The sequence below is a fragment of a genome, unplaced genomic scaffold, assembly GCF_019419815.1.
Source record: "Pyrus x bretschneideri cultivar Hongxiangsu unplaced genomic scaffold, Pyrus_bretschneideri_v1 Contig27, whole genome shotgun sequence".
In the NCBI taxonomy this organism is placed as follows: Eukaryota; Viridiplantae; Streptophyta; class Magnoliopsida; order Rosales; family Rosaceae; genus Pyrus; species Pyrus x bretschneideri.
The window spans coordinates 1,569,396-1,588,087 of record NW_025999579.1 but is presented as its reverse complement, the minus strand read 5'-3'; the positions used below and the strand labels follow the sequence as shown (position 1 = coordinate 1,588,087).

The window sequence follows — 18,692 nt, the reverse complement described above, 5'->3', positions numbered from 1 at the left end:
TGCTGATTGGGTTGTTGATTTGAATACACGACTGTCTGTGACTGGATATGTGGTATATCTTGGTGGGAATCCAATTTCTTGGCGATCAAAAAAGCAATCCTAGGTTTCTAGAAGCTCTACAGAGGCAGAATACAAGGCACCTGCACATACTGTAGCAAATGTGGCATGGATTCAGTTGATTTTGAATGATTTGGGGGTAGTTTTGCTTATTCAACCAACCATATTTTGTGATAATATGTCAGCTATAGCACTTAGTGCTAATCCTGTTTATCATTAGCGAATTAAACGCTTTGATACGGATTATAATTTTGTCTGAGAGAGGGTGCATAAAGGTGATATGTTGGTCGAGTACCTACCTACTGATGAACAGATAGATGCTGTGAGTGGAAATGCGAGTGGCAAGATCCATTGTAAAATAAAAATAGTAATTTTATAATAGGAAACAGCTCCTCCGTCTCCCTAGACGTGCAAATGAAGTTACTAAAAACTACCCACTTTCACCATACTTTTCACCCCACGTTGCCTGTCAAACTCAAGGTTCTTCAAAGTCTACTAGAAGATGAGCATCACTTTGTGTGTTAACAATTTTATTTTATTTTTTATTTTTGATTAAGGAGTGATTAGTTTTTAAATTTTTTAGAAAAAGTATGAGACAATGATGTTGAGATCTTTTAATAAGGGCATATTTTTTTAATATTACATAATTATGATTTTACCCACTTTATGTAAATATTGTGTATCAAAAGTGAGGGTAAAATAAGAAAAAAATGGGGATATGATTAAGGAGTGTGATTAGTTTTTAAAATTTTTAAAAAGAATATGAGACAATGATGATGAGATCTCTTAATAAAGGCATATTTTTCTTAATATTACATAATTACCATTTTACCCTTTTTATGTAAATATTGTACATCAAAAGTAAGGGTAAAATAGAAAAATAAGGATATGATTGTTATTTTCTCAAAAGATATAAAATTACTATTTTACCATTCTTATGTCAATATTCTGTATTGAAAAGTGAGGGTAAAATTGAAAAAAAAGTGGGGAAAAAAAGTTGGCAAGGGGTCTCCTCTGAATAGAATAGATAGATAAATAGGACGTAAAACACAAGGGAGAGGGATGGCAAAAGCATACAGAGGAGAGACAAAAAACACTGAAGAAATTGAGAGGCAAACAGAGGAGAGGATACACGACAAAGGAAAGCAACGAAGCATTCAAAGGTACAAATCCATCCTTCTAAATCTTTCTTTGTTTGGTTTCTCTCGGCTTTGCAGGAAAAAGAAAAAGAAGCAATTTGCTTCTTCAATGCTCTTCGCTCCCCGTCGCTGCCAACTCCATGAATTTCTTGTGGGTGGTCTAAACCACCCCGTGAAGTTCCAATCAAGTCCAAGTGATCCATGCTCCCGGTCGCTGCCGTCAACTCCATGAATTTCTTGTAGGTGGTCTAAACCACCCCGTGAAGTTCCAAACAAGTCTAAGTGATCCATGCTTGCCGTCCATGCCAAGAAAGAATAGAGCAGTCGGAGTCACTCCTTACAATGTCGTCGCTGCCATGAATTCCTAAGTGGTCTAGATCACTCGTTGACGAACTCCACAGCCAGACGCTCTCTGTTCCATGCCATTGTCGTCGGCCCCATAAATTTCCAAGGAGTGGTCGATGCTATCTATCGTCCATGCTCTGTGCCGAGGAAGACGACGCATGAAATCCTCCATCTAAACCAGCAAGTAGAAGGCGACGTCAAGTTTGGTCGTTGATTAACATTTGTGTTTTGAGAAAGCTCGCATAAATTTGCTGCACAAAGGACTCTCTGGTTGCCTACCGTTCAATGAAGTTCGTCGCCTTCATAAGTAGTGCCAAGCTTCAGACACGGCTCTTTCACAAGAAATCAGTAGCGAGAACAAAGACCACTAACTTCTTTCTCACATGTTGATCGTTGCTCTAAATACTAAGACATGTTGCTGCTTTGAAGTTGAAGACATGCTGCTGCAGTTTTCTTATAAATCTCATCAAAGGCTCTGGAGCTTTCATAAGGTCCATGAAGAAAGAAAGTGCAACTGCGCAAATGGCAGGTGGTGAAGAATGAAACAAGTTGGATGCCATGCACCTTGTGGTGAAGCAGGAAGAGTTCGGCATGCTGTCCTTTTCATCAAAAGTTAAGATGGAGGGAGACAAGCAGCAACGACAAAGAAGTGGTGTGTCGTCCTTCCTTTCTCGCGGATGAACAAGCAACGGCAGATGAATAACATAGGTTGTTGTCTTCCTTTCATGAGTCTTCGATACACTGCTTATTTGAAATAAGAAATAGGACTTTCAAAAAGAATTCAAAAGACTTTGGGAGAGCTTCAGCCAACAAAAACAGGTGTTTAAATGCCTTTTCAGCCCGTGTGGCATGAATCCCACGAAAAGAAAAATTATTGCATGAGGGAAATAGATATGTGTTTATTTTTCTCACACGTAAAGTCCTACTGGACTATGAAGAATTCAAATTCACAGAGAAGCAATAAATGCTTGCTGACAACCCCCCAAGTCAAATGGGAAAGACACTCACGTGGCAACTTTAAAATGCCACAGCTCTCCAACTTCTTTTGAAAGAAAGTCTGACTATAAAAGCCTGAAAAGGCATTTATAAAAGAAATGGTGCTCTGCCCCTTGCTTTTATATTTTCATTAAACAACATGAAAGCAAAGACTCGGTGTTCTGTAATCTGTTGTGCAAGCTGGAAAAAAATCGAGAAATTCCCAAACCATACTGAAATAATCTCGAAACCAAACTGAAAACTTCCCAAACCGAAAATTCCGAACTGTTCGATACCCGACCCTGAAAAGTTCGGTATGAGATTGGGATATCATAGACTTGTTCGGTATTCCCAAACAGAACCGATCAATATTTTAATATAATTTTATATATATTTGAATTAATAATGGCCCTTGGATTTAGTTGAGGTTCAATCTCAACCCTTCGTTACTCTCTGTCACCTCACGTCCTCGGAGACTTCAAACTCTCCCATCTATCATCTCACCTCCATAAAGCTCCCTACACCTTGGCTATCATCATTATGGCTCAGCCATAATGACTTCCACCTCTTTGCTAGCACCTAGACTCTAGGCATATTGACTTTCAAACATAAAGCAGAGACAACTTCGCCTTCACAATACAAAATCAATGTAACTTTCATACGTAACCCCGATATTCTTTCTTTCTCTCTCTCTCCCTCTCTCATTTGAGTTCTCTCTGATTTCTCTGTCGCCCAGCCAATGTAGCTACCACGCACCACCACCAAATGACTTCGTGGCGCAACCACCACATGTCCACCACCATGTCGCACAACCACCATGTTGTGCAGCCACCACGACTCGCTTGCTGATTCTTTGTCTCTCAATCTCTCCTCCTCCCTTATTTTCCACCTCTGTTGGCGACGTGGGAAATCTTTGCATGAAAAGTGGCCAATCTAGAACCGTACCGAAATCCCAAATTTTTTTCGAGAATCCCAAACTTTCGGTTCGGTTTCGGTTTTTGGAATCTCATCTCCAAATAGATTGGTTCAGGATTCAGGTTATGTGTTTGGGTTTGGGATCCCGTCTCGAAACACCCCTAGATAAAAGTCAACAACAGAAAGAGAAAGAAAGCAGGCATGGAGACGAAGTGACAGAGGTTCCAAAGCTAAGAAACGGAAAGAGGAAAAATGGATGACTCCATTACCTCCAATTGGTAGTTTAAAAACTCAAAGGAAAGACAAGTCAAACAAGTCTTTTTCACAAGGCTAAATAGTAAAAATAATCCCTGAGATTTGCATAATCAATAAAAATGATCATTGAGATTGTCCACCATCCATGATTTTGGTCATTCCGTTAAAAACTCTTTGGAAAATTTTTAAAGCTTCATAACTCAATCGTTTCTTAACCAAATTCGACCCATAATATATCAAAATAAAGATAGGAAAGTGTAGAACAAGATCATACCTATTTGGAAGCCCAATGATTGCAATAGATAGTCGAAAAATAGCCTGAAAGGTGACTGGTCCGCGGGAAAACTGGAAAACTCGCTGGAAATTGGGTAAACTTTAAACGTTCATAACTTCTTCAATACTCAACAAAATCAAGTGATTCAAAAACAAAAATTATACTTCTTGATAAGACGAAGATAATGGTACCTTTCTCGACAGCTAACTCATCTTAGTTTGGCCGAAAAACGGCTCGAAAGTGGCTAACCATTTTCGAGTTAGCACATCAAAAAAAGTACCATTCTCTTTGTCTCATCAAGAAGTATGATTTTTATTTTTGAATCACTCAATTTCGTTGAGTATTGAAGAAGTTATGAACGTTTAAAGTTTACCTAGTTTCCGGCAAATTTTTCAGTTTTCCCGCGGACCAGTCACCTTTCAGACTATTTTTCGGCCATCTCCGGAAACCATTGGACTTCCAAATAGGTATAATCTTATTCTAAACTTTCCTATCTTCATTTTAATATATTATGGGTTGTATTTGGTTAAGAATCGTTTGAGTACGAAGCTTTGAAAATTGCCCAAAGAGTTTTTAATGGAAGGACCAAAATCATGGATGGTGGACAATCTCAAGGACTATTTCTATTGATTTTGAATCTCATGGACCATTTCTATTGATTATGCAAATCTCAAGGACCATTTTGGATATTTAGCCTTTTCACAATGAAAAAATGTTCCAGCTTTCATGCTTTCAAAATCCTATTTCAAATAGGATTGAATTCCTTGAATTCCTACGAAATCTATTGGAGAAGGAAGGTGCAAAGGAAGAGGAAAAATAAAATACCTCTCACGTGGTTTACCAAAAAAAAAAAAAAAAGCCCTCTCACGTGAGTTTATCACAAACATGACCTCCATGAAGTTAAAGTTAAAGTTAAACATGGAGCAAGAAATGTCGAGACAAAAGATATGGTATCGGGCTAAAGCCAGACATGGAGTAAAGTGGAGGATGTAAATCACTTCAAATATTGTAGATGTGAACCATCTCAAAGCACAATGGTTGATGGACTTACACTATGTCTGATGAGTCCCTATTATATTATATATTTTACCCTAATCTTAATATTAATTTTTTGATTATTTTGGTAGAATTTTCATACTTTGGATTATATTTTCAATGCAGGACATTCGAATTCCTCTGAAGCAAAAAGTGATCAAACGGATGAATTTTGGAGTGATTCCAATTGGAGGATGTTTGTGTGTCTTTCAAGATGATTGTATCAAAATTCCAGATTTTTCTACCTTGTCTTTTGACCATGGAGATGAAATTAAGGCCCAGTGCGCAGCTTTCCCAGATTGACGTTTCTGGACGTTTTGGGCGGAGGTTAAGATAGTGTATTTTGAGGAAGATTCCTTCTGAGAATTTGTAGGGGACATCTTCAAATTTTAAAAGAGATATTTTGGGACCAAATCGGAGTTGATTTGGTCAGTCAAAAGTGTGATTTCTGAGAAATCCGAATTTTAGTTTAAATAGGAAACCTTTTATTTTCTGTTTTATTATTTTATTATGTTTCCTAGTTTTATTCTAAGACCTTTTCTAGGAAGGACTTTATTTTGTAGTAGTATAAATAAGGCTTGTTAGCCATTAGGTTAGAGAGGAGGAGAACGCACACACTACTTTGGAGGATTCAAGTTTATTATCAAGGTGTTTCTATCCATGTTTTTAATAATATTTTGTTTTATGATTGTTCGTAACTAGTTCCGTTTGCTAGGGCGAGGCCCAGAGCCTTAGCAAGAACATGTAGTTTCTTTTCAATTTACTTATGATATTATGCATGAAAGTTTTGAATTATTAATCATTGTGCTTTAAACTATCTAATTGTCTTGATGATTGGGCACCATTAGGTTGTTTAGATAAGTAATTGGATGCAATTTTGGCGGAGGGTTGTTCTTAAAATTAACTAAGGCTTCTTGTGGTTAACATGTGTAACTACTTAGGATGGACGACACGTCTTAGGAGTTACATGGTTTTTCAAAAGGTTTTCACAAAACTTAATGAGTCGTACATGTTCACATTCGATCTGGATGCTACGGACGGGTTGCATGTTAGATATACATTCTATGTTGGGGGTTCCAAGTAGGGCATACTTTAGGAAAATCTAACCTTCAAAATATGTATTTGTAATTTATAAGGAATTAGAAGAAGTGCGTAGGATTGTTAAGGAGACGGCGGAACCCTAGGCTTTTACAATTTGGTTTTCAAAACGTTTTCCTTTGTTTTCTTTACTTCGCTAATTTCTTTAACCTTTTTAATTAAATTCGTTTTTATTATTTTTAAATTCAAAACCAGCCTCTTCCAATCTTTCTTTTCAAATAATTAATTAAGATTTGATATTTACATAAATTATTCATTTAATCCCTGCGGAAAACGACCTTGCTTGAGTCGTTTATACTATAACCACCTTGTTCTTTTGCAAGTATTTTTAAGTGTTTTTATCCCTAATTTTGCAGGTGGTAAAAATCCCTATCAACGTTACAAATGGCACAAAGCCATGACAAGACTCAAATGGCACAAAGCCATATCAAGTCTCAAATGGCACGAAGCCGCGTTTTGCTCCAATGGTTGAAAGTCCTCACCTGCACGAGCTAAAACTGCACAAGGCCTGCACAAGCTAAAACTGCACAAGGCATCAAAAGCTCTTATGGCTCAAAGTCCTACCTGCAAGAGCGTAAACTGCATAAGGCATTAAATGCTCATTGCCTGCACGAGCTGAAACTGCACAAGGCATCAAACCCCAACAAATACATAAAGAACTACGAGTAACTTGATCCCTCAACAAGGGTACATACGCAATCTAGGGCTCGACCTAGGTGTAGTTGCAAAATCAAACACCCAAGTTATGATTTATTTATATTGGAATCAAAGGGTTTTTTCCTTTTAACGAAGGATTATAATTAATAGATGTATAGTCTAGAATGGGTCGAACTCAAATTAATAAAACCCTCTTTGGAAAAATGAAAGAGGGTGAGATTATATCGAGTGAATTATTTGTTTACATATTGTGTACAATTTTTGCTCATCACTTACCAAAGGTTTGCATAGTCCAAAATTCACTCAACATTGTTTCAATCTCAAACTTGGTTACCCTAGTTGAGATTGAGGGGAGATGTTGACTGATATTGACTCAAGGAAATGCCACATAATCTGCCATGTCATCAGTATTACTGTCCAGAGTTAGTTAGGGTGGTGATTAGTAGCTTACACGGTACAAAGGTAGTTAGACTACTAGAGAGGTATAAAAAGGCCGATTGCAGCTTAATGTTTGTATCGTGTATTCATTCTATCAGTACAATCTCTCTCATCTTCTCTCTAAGCTTTCGAATTTCTCTTTGCTGTTTCTTCTTCTTTTCCTTTTCTGCAAATCTGGTTGATTCTGTTAAGAAGTTACACCTAATACACCTAATCACATCAACTCCAAGTCAAGGGAAGATAGGTGGAAGAGGAAAACGAGAAACCTGACAAAGGTTAGGTTACACACTTTACACTTTACACACTTTACACACTTTACACTTCTACTATAAAACACCTCCTTTGAGTTCATGAGCAAATGCCCCATTTCTCTCACACAGAAAGCCAGAATGCTTCCTTCAGCAATATTCATCCTCCTACTCTTCCTTACCTTCCTTTGGTATCTCATCCACATCCTGACCACTGCTTTCCAGAGGCCAAAACACCGAAAGCAACTGCCAGGGCCTTGGGCACTACCAATAATTGGTAACTTTCATATGCTAGGCAACCACCCACACCACAGCCTCCAACACTTAGCCAAAAAATATGGGCCCATAATGTCCATTCGCCTCGGCTTGGTACCCACCATAGTGGTCTCATCTCCTCAAGCTGCAGAGTTGTTCCTTAAAACCCATGACACCGTCTTTTCTAGCCGCCCCAAACTCCAAGCCTCTGAGTACATATCGTATGGTGCAAAGGGTATTGCCTTTACTGAATATGGTCCATACTGGCGCCATGTTAGGAAGCTTTGCACAATGCAGCTTCTTTGTCCGTCAAAAATTGAGGATTTTGCTCCGTTAAGAAGGGAGGAGGTGGGGTTGTTGGTGCAGTCGCTAAAGAAAGCCGCGGAGGCAGGTGAGGTGGTGAATCTTAGTGAAAAGGTCGGTGAGCTTGTTGAGGACATAACATATAGAATGGTATTGGGGAGTAAAAGTGATGATATGTTTGATATCAAGACAATTATTAGGGAAGTCATGTCCGTGCTAGCTTTTTTCAATATTGGCGATTATGTGCCTTTCCTCAGGCCACTGGATATTCAGGTACGCAACATGCTGTGCATAGTCGTCTCTGACGTAGTTTATGCAGCATTACACTATTTGATAGTCATTGAATTTTTTGTTTTTAGTTTTCCACTCTTTTGTTCGATAGTGACACTTTGGATGCGGTCCTTAGCTATCAATGTTCTTTAATTGAAACCTTGTTAGTTTGCAATTTTTTATTGAGGTCCCTGAAATTAATGTGATAATTTATTTCTTTGTACGTTACTATATTTTTTAAATTAAAAATTAGAAATTTTTGTTGTTTATATAAATGAGATTTTAAATAAAAAACCATAATTTGTGGGATTAAAAATATTAAAATATAAATATACTATTGTGTGTGTGCATATATATATATATACACATATATAAACATGGGTACATTCATCAAAATTAACCAAAAGACTTATTGTATCAAAACATGGGTACATTCTTCAAAATCACAAAAAAAATAAAGATATTAGGCTTAATAACATTAGTAAATTTTTTTGATTAAACTTGATATGGATAAATTTTAAAATCAAAGAAAAAAGAATGTACCCATATAAGTTTAAAAATGGATTAGAAAAAAATTGAATATATTTTATACAAAAAAAAAAATGGTAGATTTTACAAATTGGTATATTTAAGAATGAGTACATTTTAAGATTAAAAAGTTTTACATGAATGGGTACATATAATTAGCATGGGTACATTTAGCAAAATAAAAAGTACAAATAAAAAAAATATATGGGTACAAATACAAATAAACTTTAAAAAATATGGGCGCAAAAAAGAAATTAATATATGGGTACAAATTAAAATTGAAAAGAAAAATGGTACAAATTAAAAAAATAATACAAATTAAAAATAGGTACAAACTAAAACTAAAAATATGTCATAAAAAATTTAGTCATAAATATAATTATACTAATTGTAACATTTTTAACATTAAATGAATATATTTAGAAATAAAAAAAATCTTTTATTATTGAAATAATTAATGATGTTATTAATCCAAGGACCTTGTTCAAAATTTGAAAAGGAATAGAATTTTAATCAATGGAGTAGCAAAATGAAGGATGAGAAACTAATTTCTCCCTATATTTTATGTATACTCTTCCCTTAAATCCATCCCACCACCATTTTCCCCACATTATTTTATCCCTTTCTCTAAAAAAAAAAAAAAACACCTAAAACCCAAAATTATATGATTATCAAATAGGTCTTAAGATTACTTATCATGCATATACTAACCTTTTCTTCTTCTTAGGGATTGACCAAACGCAATAAGAGAATTAGCAAGATAGTCGACCAACTTTTTGAAAAGATAATATGGGAACATGAACAAGTTTCTAAGAGTGAGCGAGCACAAGGCCATCATCATCACAAGGACTTTGTTGACGTGATGGTTTCATTAATACACCAGCCATTAAATCCCAACGATGAGCAAGGCTACAGGATTGAACGAACAGATGTGAAAGCCATCTTACTCGACATGATTACCGGTTCCTTTGACACTTCAGCTACCGCAATTGTTTGGAACCTTGCCGAACTGTTGAGGCACCCGAGGGTGATGAAACATCTCCAAGAAGAGCTCCAACGTGTGATCGGAACAGACCGAATGGTGGAAGAGAGCGATCTGCGAAAGTTAAGTTACTTGAATGCGGTGATCAAGGAGAGCTTTAGACTACACCCAATTGCACCATTTTTAGTTCCTCGGGAATCCATGCAGGACGTTACGGTCGATGGATATTACATACCTAAGAAATCGAAAATTCTAATAAACACTTGGGCTATTGGAAGAGATCCTAACGTTTGGTCGGATAATGTGGGAAAATTTTACCCTGAAAGGTTTATAAATAGCAATGTTGATCTTCGGGGGCATGACTTCCAGCTTCTACCATTTGGGTCTGGCAGAAGAGGTTGCCCTGGTGTGCAATTAGGGTTAACCACAGTTCGGCTGGTTCTGGCAAACATTGTCCACTGCTTTAACTGGGACCTTCCAAGTGGCCTCCTACCTCAAGACTTGGACATGACTGAGACGTTCGGCTCAGTGCCGACAAAAGCCCAACACTTGCTCGCCACGCCAACCTACCGCCTGGAGACTAAATAGACGTTTATCCGTTTTCTATCGATATACTAAATGCCGTAAGAAATTATATCTGGTCGTGTGGCTTGAATAAATGTACGTGTCTTACATGTCATGCATGGTGAGACTTCTATTGTAACTGTACTTTAGCGTGCTAAGAACACGGTTTTCTATTATAAATTTGTAACCATATATAAACACTTATTTCTATTCTAAATAACTTTAAGCTTTTATTTATAATAGAAAAATGAGGAATTCACGAAGAAAAGTGAGGGAAAATTCATCGACATTATCCGACTAAACAATTATCAGAGACTTTCACAATTAGATTAGTTACACATATATGTTGCTGTCAGTTCAGAATCAAAATGTAGTATCCACGAATTGTAACTTGAAGATGTTTTTTATATTGGCACCATCAAGGTTCTAAAAATCATGAGGTGCTAGTCAGTTGGCGGACAGGGGCCTAGTGCCTAGGCGGCTAGACGTGACCTACGTGGATTTATGTAAATTTATTATATATCTTGTAAATAAGTGCATATTTACACCTAAAAAAAACTATACTTGTATGGATAATAAAATAATGATAAAATACAAATTAGGTACACCATTTCCATAAGTATTTGATGAACTTGTAGTAAATCCATCATTTGCAAATTAGGTACACCATTTCCATAAGTATACCACCATGAAACCAAAAAAGAAAAAAACACACAAGTAATAAAAATAAAAAATAAAAAATAAAAAAAAACCGCCTAGGACCGCCTAGGTGTTGCCTAGCTCTCCACCTAGGAGCCGCCTAGACCCGCCTAGCATCCAGCATATTTTTCCAAACACCTTGCCCAAAATCGGTGCGGGGCTCCACCGCCCAACACCGAGGCCAATTTTTAGAATAGTGGGCACCATCAAATCCACCCAATTAAGCTATCAACACTATACTTACATACACTGCTACAGCTCACCAGCATCCTCTTCAAAGTTGATTCTTTGCATATACTATTTAAATGAAGTATCCATTTTTTACCCCAACTATTAGCTAAAGTGGGGGCATTGCCCCAAGTATGAGCTAGAGTGGTGTTGGAGAATAATTCAGAAATAAATAAAAATAATAGAACTCGAAATACTAAATTCTTTATTAACAAAAAATACTTGCTATACAAAATGAAATAATAGAAATAATACAAGAATTAAATGATGCTAACTTGATTGAATCACATATAGAGGCTAACGCTTAAGCTATGTCCTTCGAACAGTATTTATGTCCCACTCTTGTGCTTGTGGTTCTATGATGTCTGCTCGACCATGATACAACTATCTAATTCTACAACCCGCATTGGATTATAGAATTCTGGCAAATTGTTTTGTGTGTTTAGTCTCTGGAAATTTTGTACTAAAGAGAATGAGGAAGAAAAGATGAAAATACTGAAAATTGAGACTGTGAATATATAGGTTTTTTCACACCCTTTCAAATACATGTTGAACATATTTGAAAATGCACAACTCTTTCTAAGAGCTGTGTCTCTTAATCAAAATAGTTTTTAATTAATATGTTAGTTAAAAACTTGATCCAAAATTAAAATTAATCAAACTTTGATTAATTTTAACTTCCAAGGCCCCAAGTGCCCCAATTGATTAATTAATATTAATTGTATTAGGTTATATTATACAAGCCTAATCCATACAACCGTAAGGCCTAAGCCTTCAATCCATTTCGAAATGTTCCAAATCCTAATTAATAGAATAAAGGACTAGACCTATATAAAGGCTATTGGAAACTAAATGTTCCCTGATGTGGGACACTAAAAGTCTCAAAACTCCAAAAATACCCCACATTTTGAGACGACTATGTGGTCCTAAAGAAACTAAGATACAAGAGTAAACTGTCACATCCCGACCCGGGGCGGATCACTTCCCGGAAGCGATCCCCTGGGCAATGTGGGATGTCACATAAACAATAGATGTGACATACATCAGGAGAGGTGTCTTTTGGGCTTGAACCTACTTTAGTATATACTTATCGGATTTACTAGATGACACAGTGAATATAAAATCTTGAACCGTTCATCTTCGCAGTAAACCAAGACAATAAGCAAAACATATGTTACACCAACACATCACAAATTCATACGTTTGTGTTCCTTTTGGTCCTAAACAAATCCTGGACTCATGAGGGCTTTAGAGAACGTAGCCATGTAATTCTCATAAATGCGACCCCACAGTTACTCTCATATATGTGATATTGATTAAGAATACGCTGCTACTATTCCACTTGATTCACAAGTATCAATATCATTAAACTAATGTATCCTACACCCATCTGCAGTCACCACACTTCTTCCATCATAGGAATGGGTATGTAAGTGTGTTTCTTCTTTGAATCTAGCCAAACCAGTTTGCCTATTGTGCCTAGACCATGGGATCTCCAATAAACTGGGTTACGTATCCATTTGGCAATGTCATTTTATTCTATTGGCTTTAAACACATTCCCCTCAATGTATGCTTAACTTGCTCTTTAGACAAACCTTTAGTTAGCGGATCCGCAATATTATCTTTTGACTTAACATAGTCAATAGAAATTACACCACTAGAGAGCCATTGGTTTATTGTTTTATGCCACGTCTAATTTGTCTAGACTTCCCGTTGTATACATTATTTTTAGTTTGATATTGTGCAGCTAAACTATCATAGTGTATACATATTGCCGTTATAGGTTTAGGCCATATGGGAACATCTTCCAAAAAATATCTTAGCTACTTAGCTTCTTCTCCAGCCTTATCGAGAGCTAAAAATTCTGATTCCATCATTGATAGGGCTATGCACATTTGTTTGGAAGACTTTCAAGATATTGCTGCTTCTCCCAAAGTAAATACATATCCACATGTGGATTTCATATCAGTATTATCAGATATCCAATTCACATCAGTAAATCCTTCAAACACAGGAGGATACTTCGTATAATTCAATCTATAATTCATTGAATACTTTAAGTATCTCAATACTCAAATTAACGTTTCCCAATGATCTTGCCCAGGATTGCATGTATATCTACTCAGTCTACTCACTGAGTATGCTATATCAAGCCTTGTACAGTTCATAATGTACATAAGGCTTCCAATAACTTGTGAATATTCACGTTGAAATATAGCATCACCACTATTTTTCTTTAGTTTGCTATTGGCATCAAACGGAGTAATTGCATCTTTACTTTCCAAATGACCATACTTTCTAAGTGTAGCTTCTATATAAAGGGATTGTGTAAGAGTATAACCTTCTTAGTTTCTTTTGATTTTTATACCAAGAATCACATCAATTAGACCAAGATCTTTCATATCGAAACTTGATTTCAATATCTTCTTGGTACAATTTATAATCTCTTTATTAGTTCCCATTATAAGCATATCATCTACATATACACACAACATAATGCAAGCATTATTTTGAGTTTTTGTCTAGACACACTTATCACACTCATTTATCTTAAACCCATTCCATTTAACTAATGACAATATTTTCATTTAACTAATTTATTTAATTCTAATTATATTAATCCAAAAAGCTAAAATAAATCACAAGTTTAAAGAAATTAATTTAAGTAGAACTATTGTAGTGGTTGCTGATCAGGTGGTTGGTGGAATGACGCCTGAAGGTCACTCGGAGGAACGAGAATGCAATACTAGAAGCTGACATTGTTTGGGATATCCCAGCAATATATCATCAAAGGATTTCCTCTCGCTCACAAGTAACTTCTTCTTGTTGGCACCCAGCTTCCTCTCCCTTTGTTGTAATTTGGAAGACCTCCCACTTAAAGGATGATAGCTAGATGAAGAAGATTCCTCGAGATCAAGAACCCAACTCTCTCCTAGGCCACATAATTCTTTGTAGCACTTGTAGAGACTCCTAGATCAAGTGTCAATTACTTCATTGGCGTGTCCGGTTGTTGGTGGGAGGTTGGCGAGGTACTTGTCATTCTTTTACGACATAGAAGCCTACAAAATAGAGAGAAACTAATTAAGATTATCAATCATAATTTAAATATTTTTTAGTGTAATGAAATTTGAATTTAAAATTTAGAACGAAATGCTTACATAAATGTCGTTAGTCACCTAGTTGCCATAATTGACATGCGTATCCCTCCAAGCCTCCACTTTCGGGAAATGAGAACTCTACGCATGATGCTCCTCAGCTCGGAAAGATGGGGTCGAAAACTAGTAATGCTTTGCTCGGTTACTCTTATTTGCAGCCTATGTACGCTTTAAGTTAAAAAAAATTTTTAATTAAGCCAAAAAAACTTAAATAAAAGGGTAAAAAAATTTGAATTAAAATTAAAAAAAAAAAAAAAACAAACAAACAAACAAATTTACCAGAAATGCCATGCTCTGAAAATGACCGCACAACCACTCCCACTCACCCATCCTCTCCTCAAACTCCGGGGGGTGCATTGGTAAGGGCATAATCAGGAGATGCACAAGTCTTTTAGTAACAGTACAACTTGTACTTCCACTCCTTGTACCACCTAGTACACACTTGGTGTATGTGCTCTTTTGTACCCGGTCCTCACGTCAATGGAGAAATTGGTCTGAAATTGGCAAAAAGAAAAGGAAGGCAAAAAAAAAAAAAACAAATGTGAAATGTGAGTACTAAGCAATATATTCATAATGAACCAATTTCTAGCTTGACAATACTACAAAAACTACCTTCTATAACACTTTTTAATCAAATAGTGTTTTTCACTGAAAATGCTTTTAAATAGCTCTTTATCTAAACTATCTATTAATAGTAAACAAAAACTTCATAAAATTACAATTCTGACCCTCTCATCAAAGCTGAACAAAAATAAAATAAATAGGCAATTTAGTAATTACATACAACATAAATTTTGCTATTTTTTTTTTACACAAACCTCATAGTCAGGTAAACATAACACACCTAAAAATTGAATAAAACAATTAAGAAGGTTCTTTTAACCCACGTCTCCCACTTCAACCTCTTTCCATTCTTCCAAGTTCTAGGCCCAATTTTATTTCGTTTTTAGAAAGAAAAAAAAATTCTTTTTTTCTTAAAAAAGTGACATTAATGCAACTTAGTACTACCGTCTAGTGGTATTTTTTTTCACTTATAAGTGAAGGTTTTAGGTTCGATTCTCGTCAAAGGCGAACTTAAATCACATTATTATGGCTAGCCCAATGTGAGACTTAGCCTACTCCCACACCCCTTAATACAGATGCTATCCTTTGTTAAAAAAAAAAAGACAAAAATATGTTTATAACAATAGACAAATTTAATTACCAAGGTATAAATTGTGGGCATATAACTAGTATCATTTATAGCATGTTATGAGATTTATTATGGCGTTTAGAAGAGATTCCAATTTATCGAGTTTAACAAATTAAACAAATCAATTTATTTCTTAGGTAGGGTAAAGTATAAAAAACTACCTCAACTATTGGTGTCACGACATTTTCATACGTCATCGTTTAAAATTGACAATGTCATACCTCCACTACCCCCACCTTCATCTCTCTCCTTCCTCGATTTCCTCACCTCACTCACAACCGACGCCTTCACATCCCCATTCCCAAACAGCTCCCCATTCGAGTCCGTCCCCATCGCCACAAGAAAATCCGAACACGCCCCATACGCCGCCGAAGCCCCAACCGAGCAGTACCGCCGGGTCCCACTCTGCTCATTACTCCTCCTGGAAACCGACCTCGACCCACGACGCCACAGCTTCTTCGCGATGAATCGGAAGCTCTCGTTCCTAGTATGGTGTCCGCAGGAGATCATCCTGTTGTCATCGACCAAGGTAAGCCGGGACATGTCAATGGCATCGATAGAAAAAGAAGTCGTCCTGTTGGAGATGCAGGGTCGCTTGGTGTGGACGAGGAGGCCATTGGATTTGTGATCGACAGAGTCTAGGGTTTTTGAGGTAGGCGTGGAGGTCTGCTACTGCTGTTGCTGCAGCTGGAACGCGCAGGAATCAACGGAGTGTCGTGAATCTAGGGATTTGTGCGACAACCGCTGCATAATCTTCAACCAAAAAAAAAAAAAAAAATTTGAAAACCCATCAACCCTCAACCCCCCGAAGAAGAAGAAGAAGAAGAAGAAAAAAAAAACCCCTAACCCAGTTTCCCCCCTCCCCCAAAAAAAAAAAAAAAAAAAAAAAAAAACCCAGTTCGTCCCCCCACCCCGCTCCCCGCTCCCCACCACCTCCCCCCCCAAAAAAAAATTCCAACCCCTTGCAGCCCAAACAGAAAAAGAAGGAGGAGGAAGAAGAAAAAAAAAGAAAAAAAAAAACCCAGACCAATTCACCAGGCCAATTCCACGAGGGATGGGTGCGAGGTTGGGTGGGTGTGGAGGGTGGATGCGAGGGGAAGATGAACTGGGATTTTTTTTTTTCCTGGGTTGCAGGTAAGGGCTTAGGTAGGGGAGAATAGGGGTTGGGGAAGAGAGAAGGACGCGTGGGGGAGGGGGGAAAGGATGAAGGGTTTTTTTTTTTTTTTTTTTCCTTCTTCTTTTGTTTTCTGGGTTGTAGCAGGTAGATGGGGGAGGGAGGGAGGAGGGAAAGGGACGAAAGGTTTTGTTTTTTTTGTTTTTGTTGTTTTTTTTTTATTTTTCTTTATTATTTTAATATTTAAAAAATATTAAATGATTTTTTTTTAGTTTTTAATAATATTTTATTAATTTTTTTTAATAGAAAGTGGGCTCTGAATCAAACCACGTCAGCATTTAACTGAGAAATTCATGCCAAGCTAACGGAAGGTATAACATTGGCACAAATTCGTAAGATGAGGTATGACACTGTCAATTTTAAAAGATGAGGTATGAAAGTGTCGTGACACTAATAGTTGAGGTAATTTTTTTTACTTTACCCTATTTCTTATATAATAAATTAGGGCTGGTGGCGATTTGAATTGGTTGGTAGAAATGTTGACCTTAATAAGGGGCATGACTTCCAGCTTTTATCATTTGGGTTTGGAAAAAGAAGGCGCATGCCATGCAACTAGCCACAGTTCCTCTAGGTCTGGCAAACTTGATCCACTACTTTAAGTGGGAGCTCCCAAGTGGTTTGGAGTCTAAAGACTTGGACATGACTGAGATTTGGGGCTATCGCTCTCAGAAACCAAACACTTGCTTGTCGAGCCAACCGCCGAGCTACCGCCTACAGAGTCAACCTAAATAGAGGAATGAAATTGAATTCTCTTTTTATTATAGTCGTTTTTTGGGTCAAATTTTACTCGCGTTAAAGGAATGGCTTCCACAATAATCGACAGGCATGGTAGATGGCTAATTCGCAATCATTGTATTTTCTTTTCACAAAATGATAGAAAGATAATAGAAACTCCTGAAAAATGAATCAGAAGTAGTGCACCTGAAGGATGAAGATTGAATGCGCAAGTTGTTTGTGAACATTATACAGGACTGCTACGACTCTTAATCCACCCTTTGATCAGCTATGAACATTATACGGCCTTAGGTTTTTATTTTTCTTCAAAGTTATATATATCTTCATGGTGATTTGGTTTTTTCACATAGCTATACTGCTATAGTATACTGAATAATTAAAGAACCCATGTTTTGGCATTGGATTCCAAACCCTTCGATAGATGATGACTTTTTGATAGCTAAATTAGGTTTTAGTTTTTGTCCACAATTTTAATGTACCTACGCCTATCACCATAACATATAGTCTAATCAAAAGGACAATATACCAAATCTATCGGAACACTTGGCTTAGTTCACGCAGCATGAAGCAATCCAAAGGGTTACTAAAGTAATCTATTAAAGAATGAGGTCTGGAGTCCGCCAAAAATTTGAGAGAAATTCCAAAGGGTTGAAAATGATTAATGATTGAATAATTACAATTTGTAATTCAATGACTTAAATAAAAGATAGAACCGCTTGGACCAACTCAAAAGATGTTGATAATTAGAAACAACATTAATTGAACGAAAACGAAAGGTCTAATTTTTATTATGGAACTTTAAATTGCGTTTTGGAGGCTAAAACGACATCGGATGGCCAAAATCCATCATATATAATCACAAAGTGATGTGTTTCAACCATGGCGTCATTCCCCTTCTGAAAATGTATCACATGCCCAATTCAGAGCGTGGACATCAAATTTGCAAATTTCCACTGCGTCCTTTTGTCTTTTGGTAGTCCATGATGAAGAAAGTTGGGGTTCCACCATTAACCAATTGGCAATATGGGGAATAGCCCAGCTTCTTATAAGCCTATACAAAGTCCCTCTTTCCATCAATGTGGGACTCATTATTCTCAATACACATCCTCATGTGTGGCGAATTTTCAAGCCTAACACGTGGACAACACCACAGGGTGATGTGGAGCTCTT

At 36.8% G+C, this 18,692-nt stretch overlaps 1 protein-coding gene across 1 annotated transcript; it reads left to right on the top strand.

The window, feature by feature from the left end:
* The first annotated feature begins 7,523 nt into the window (after positions 1 to 7,523).
* On the top strand, positions 7,524 to 10,542 carry LOC103929739 (cytochrome P450 CYP736A12-like). The gene is made up of 2 exons (XM_009338969.3): positions 7,524 to 8,267; positions 9,520 to 10,542. The coding sequence occupies exons 1-2, from the start codon at positions 7,539 to 7,541 to the stop codon at positions 10,360 to 10,362; spliced, it is 1,572 nt and encodes a 523-aa protein (XP_009337244.1). The 5' UTR covers positions 7,524 to 7,538; the 3' UTR covers positions 10,363 to 10,542.
* Positions 10,543 to 18,692: the final 8,150 nt, after the last annotated feature.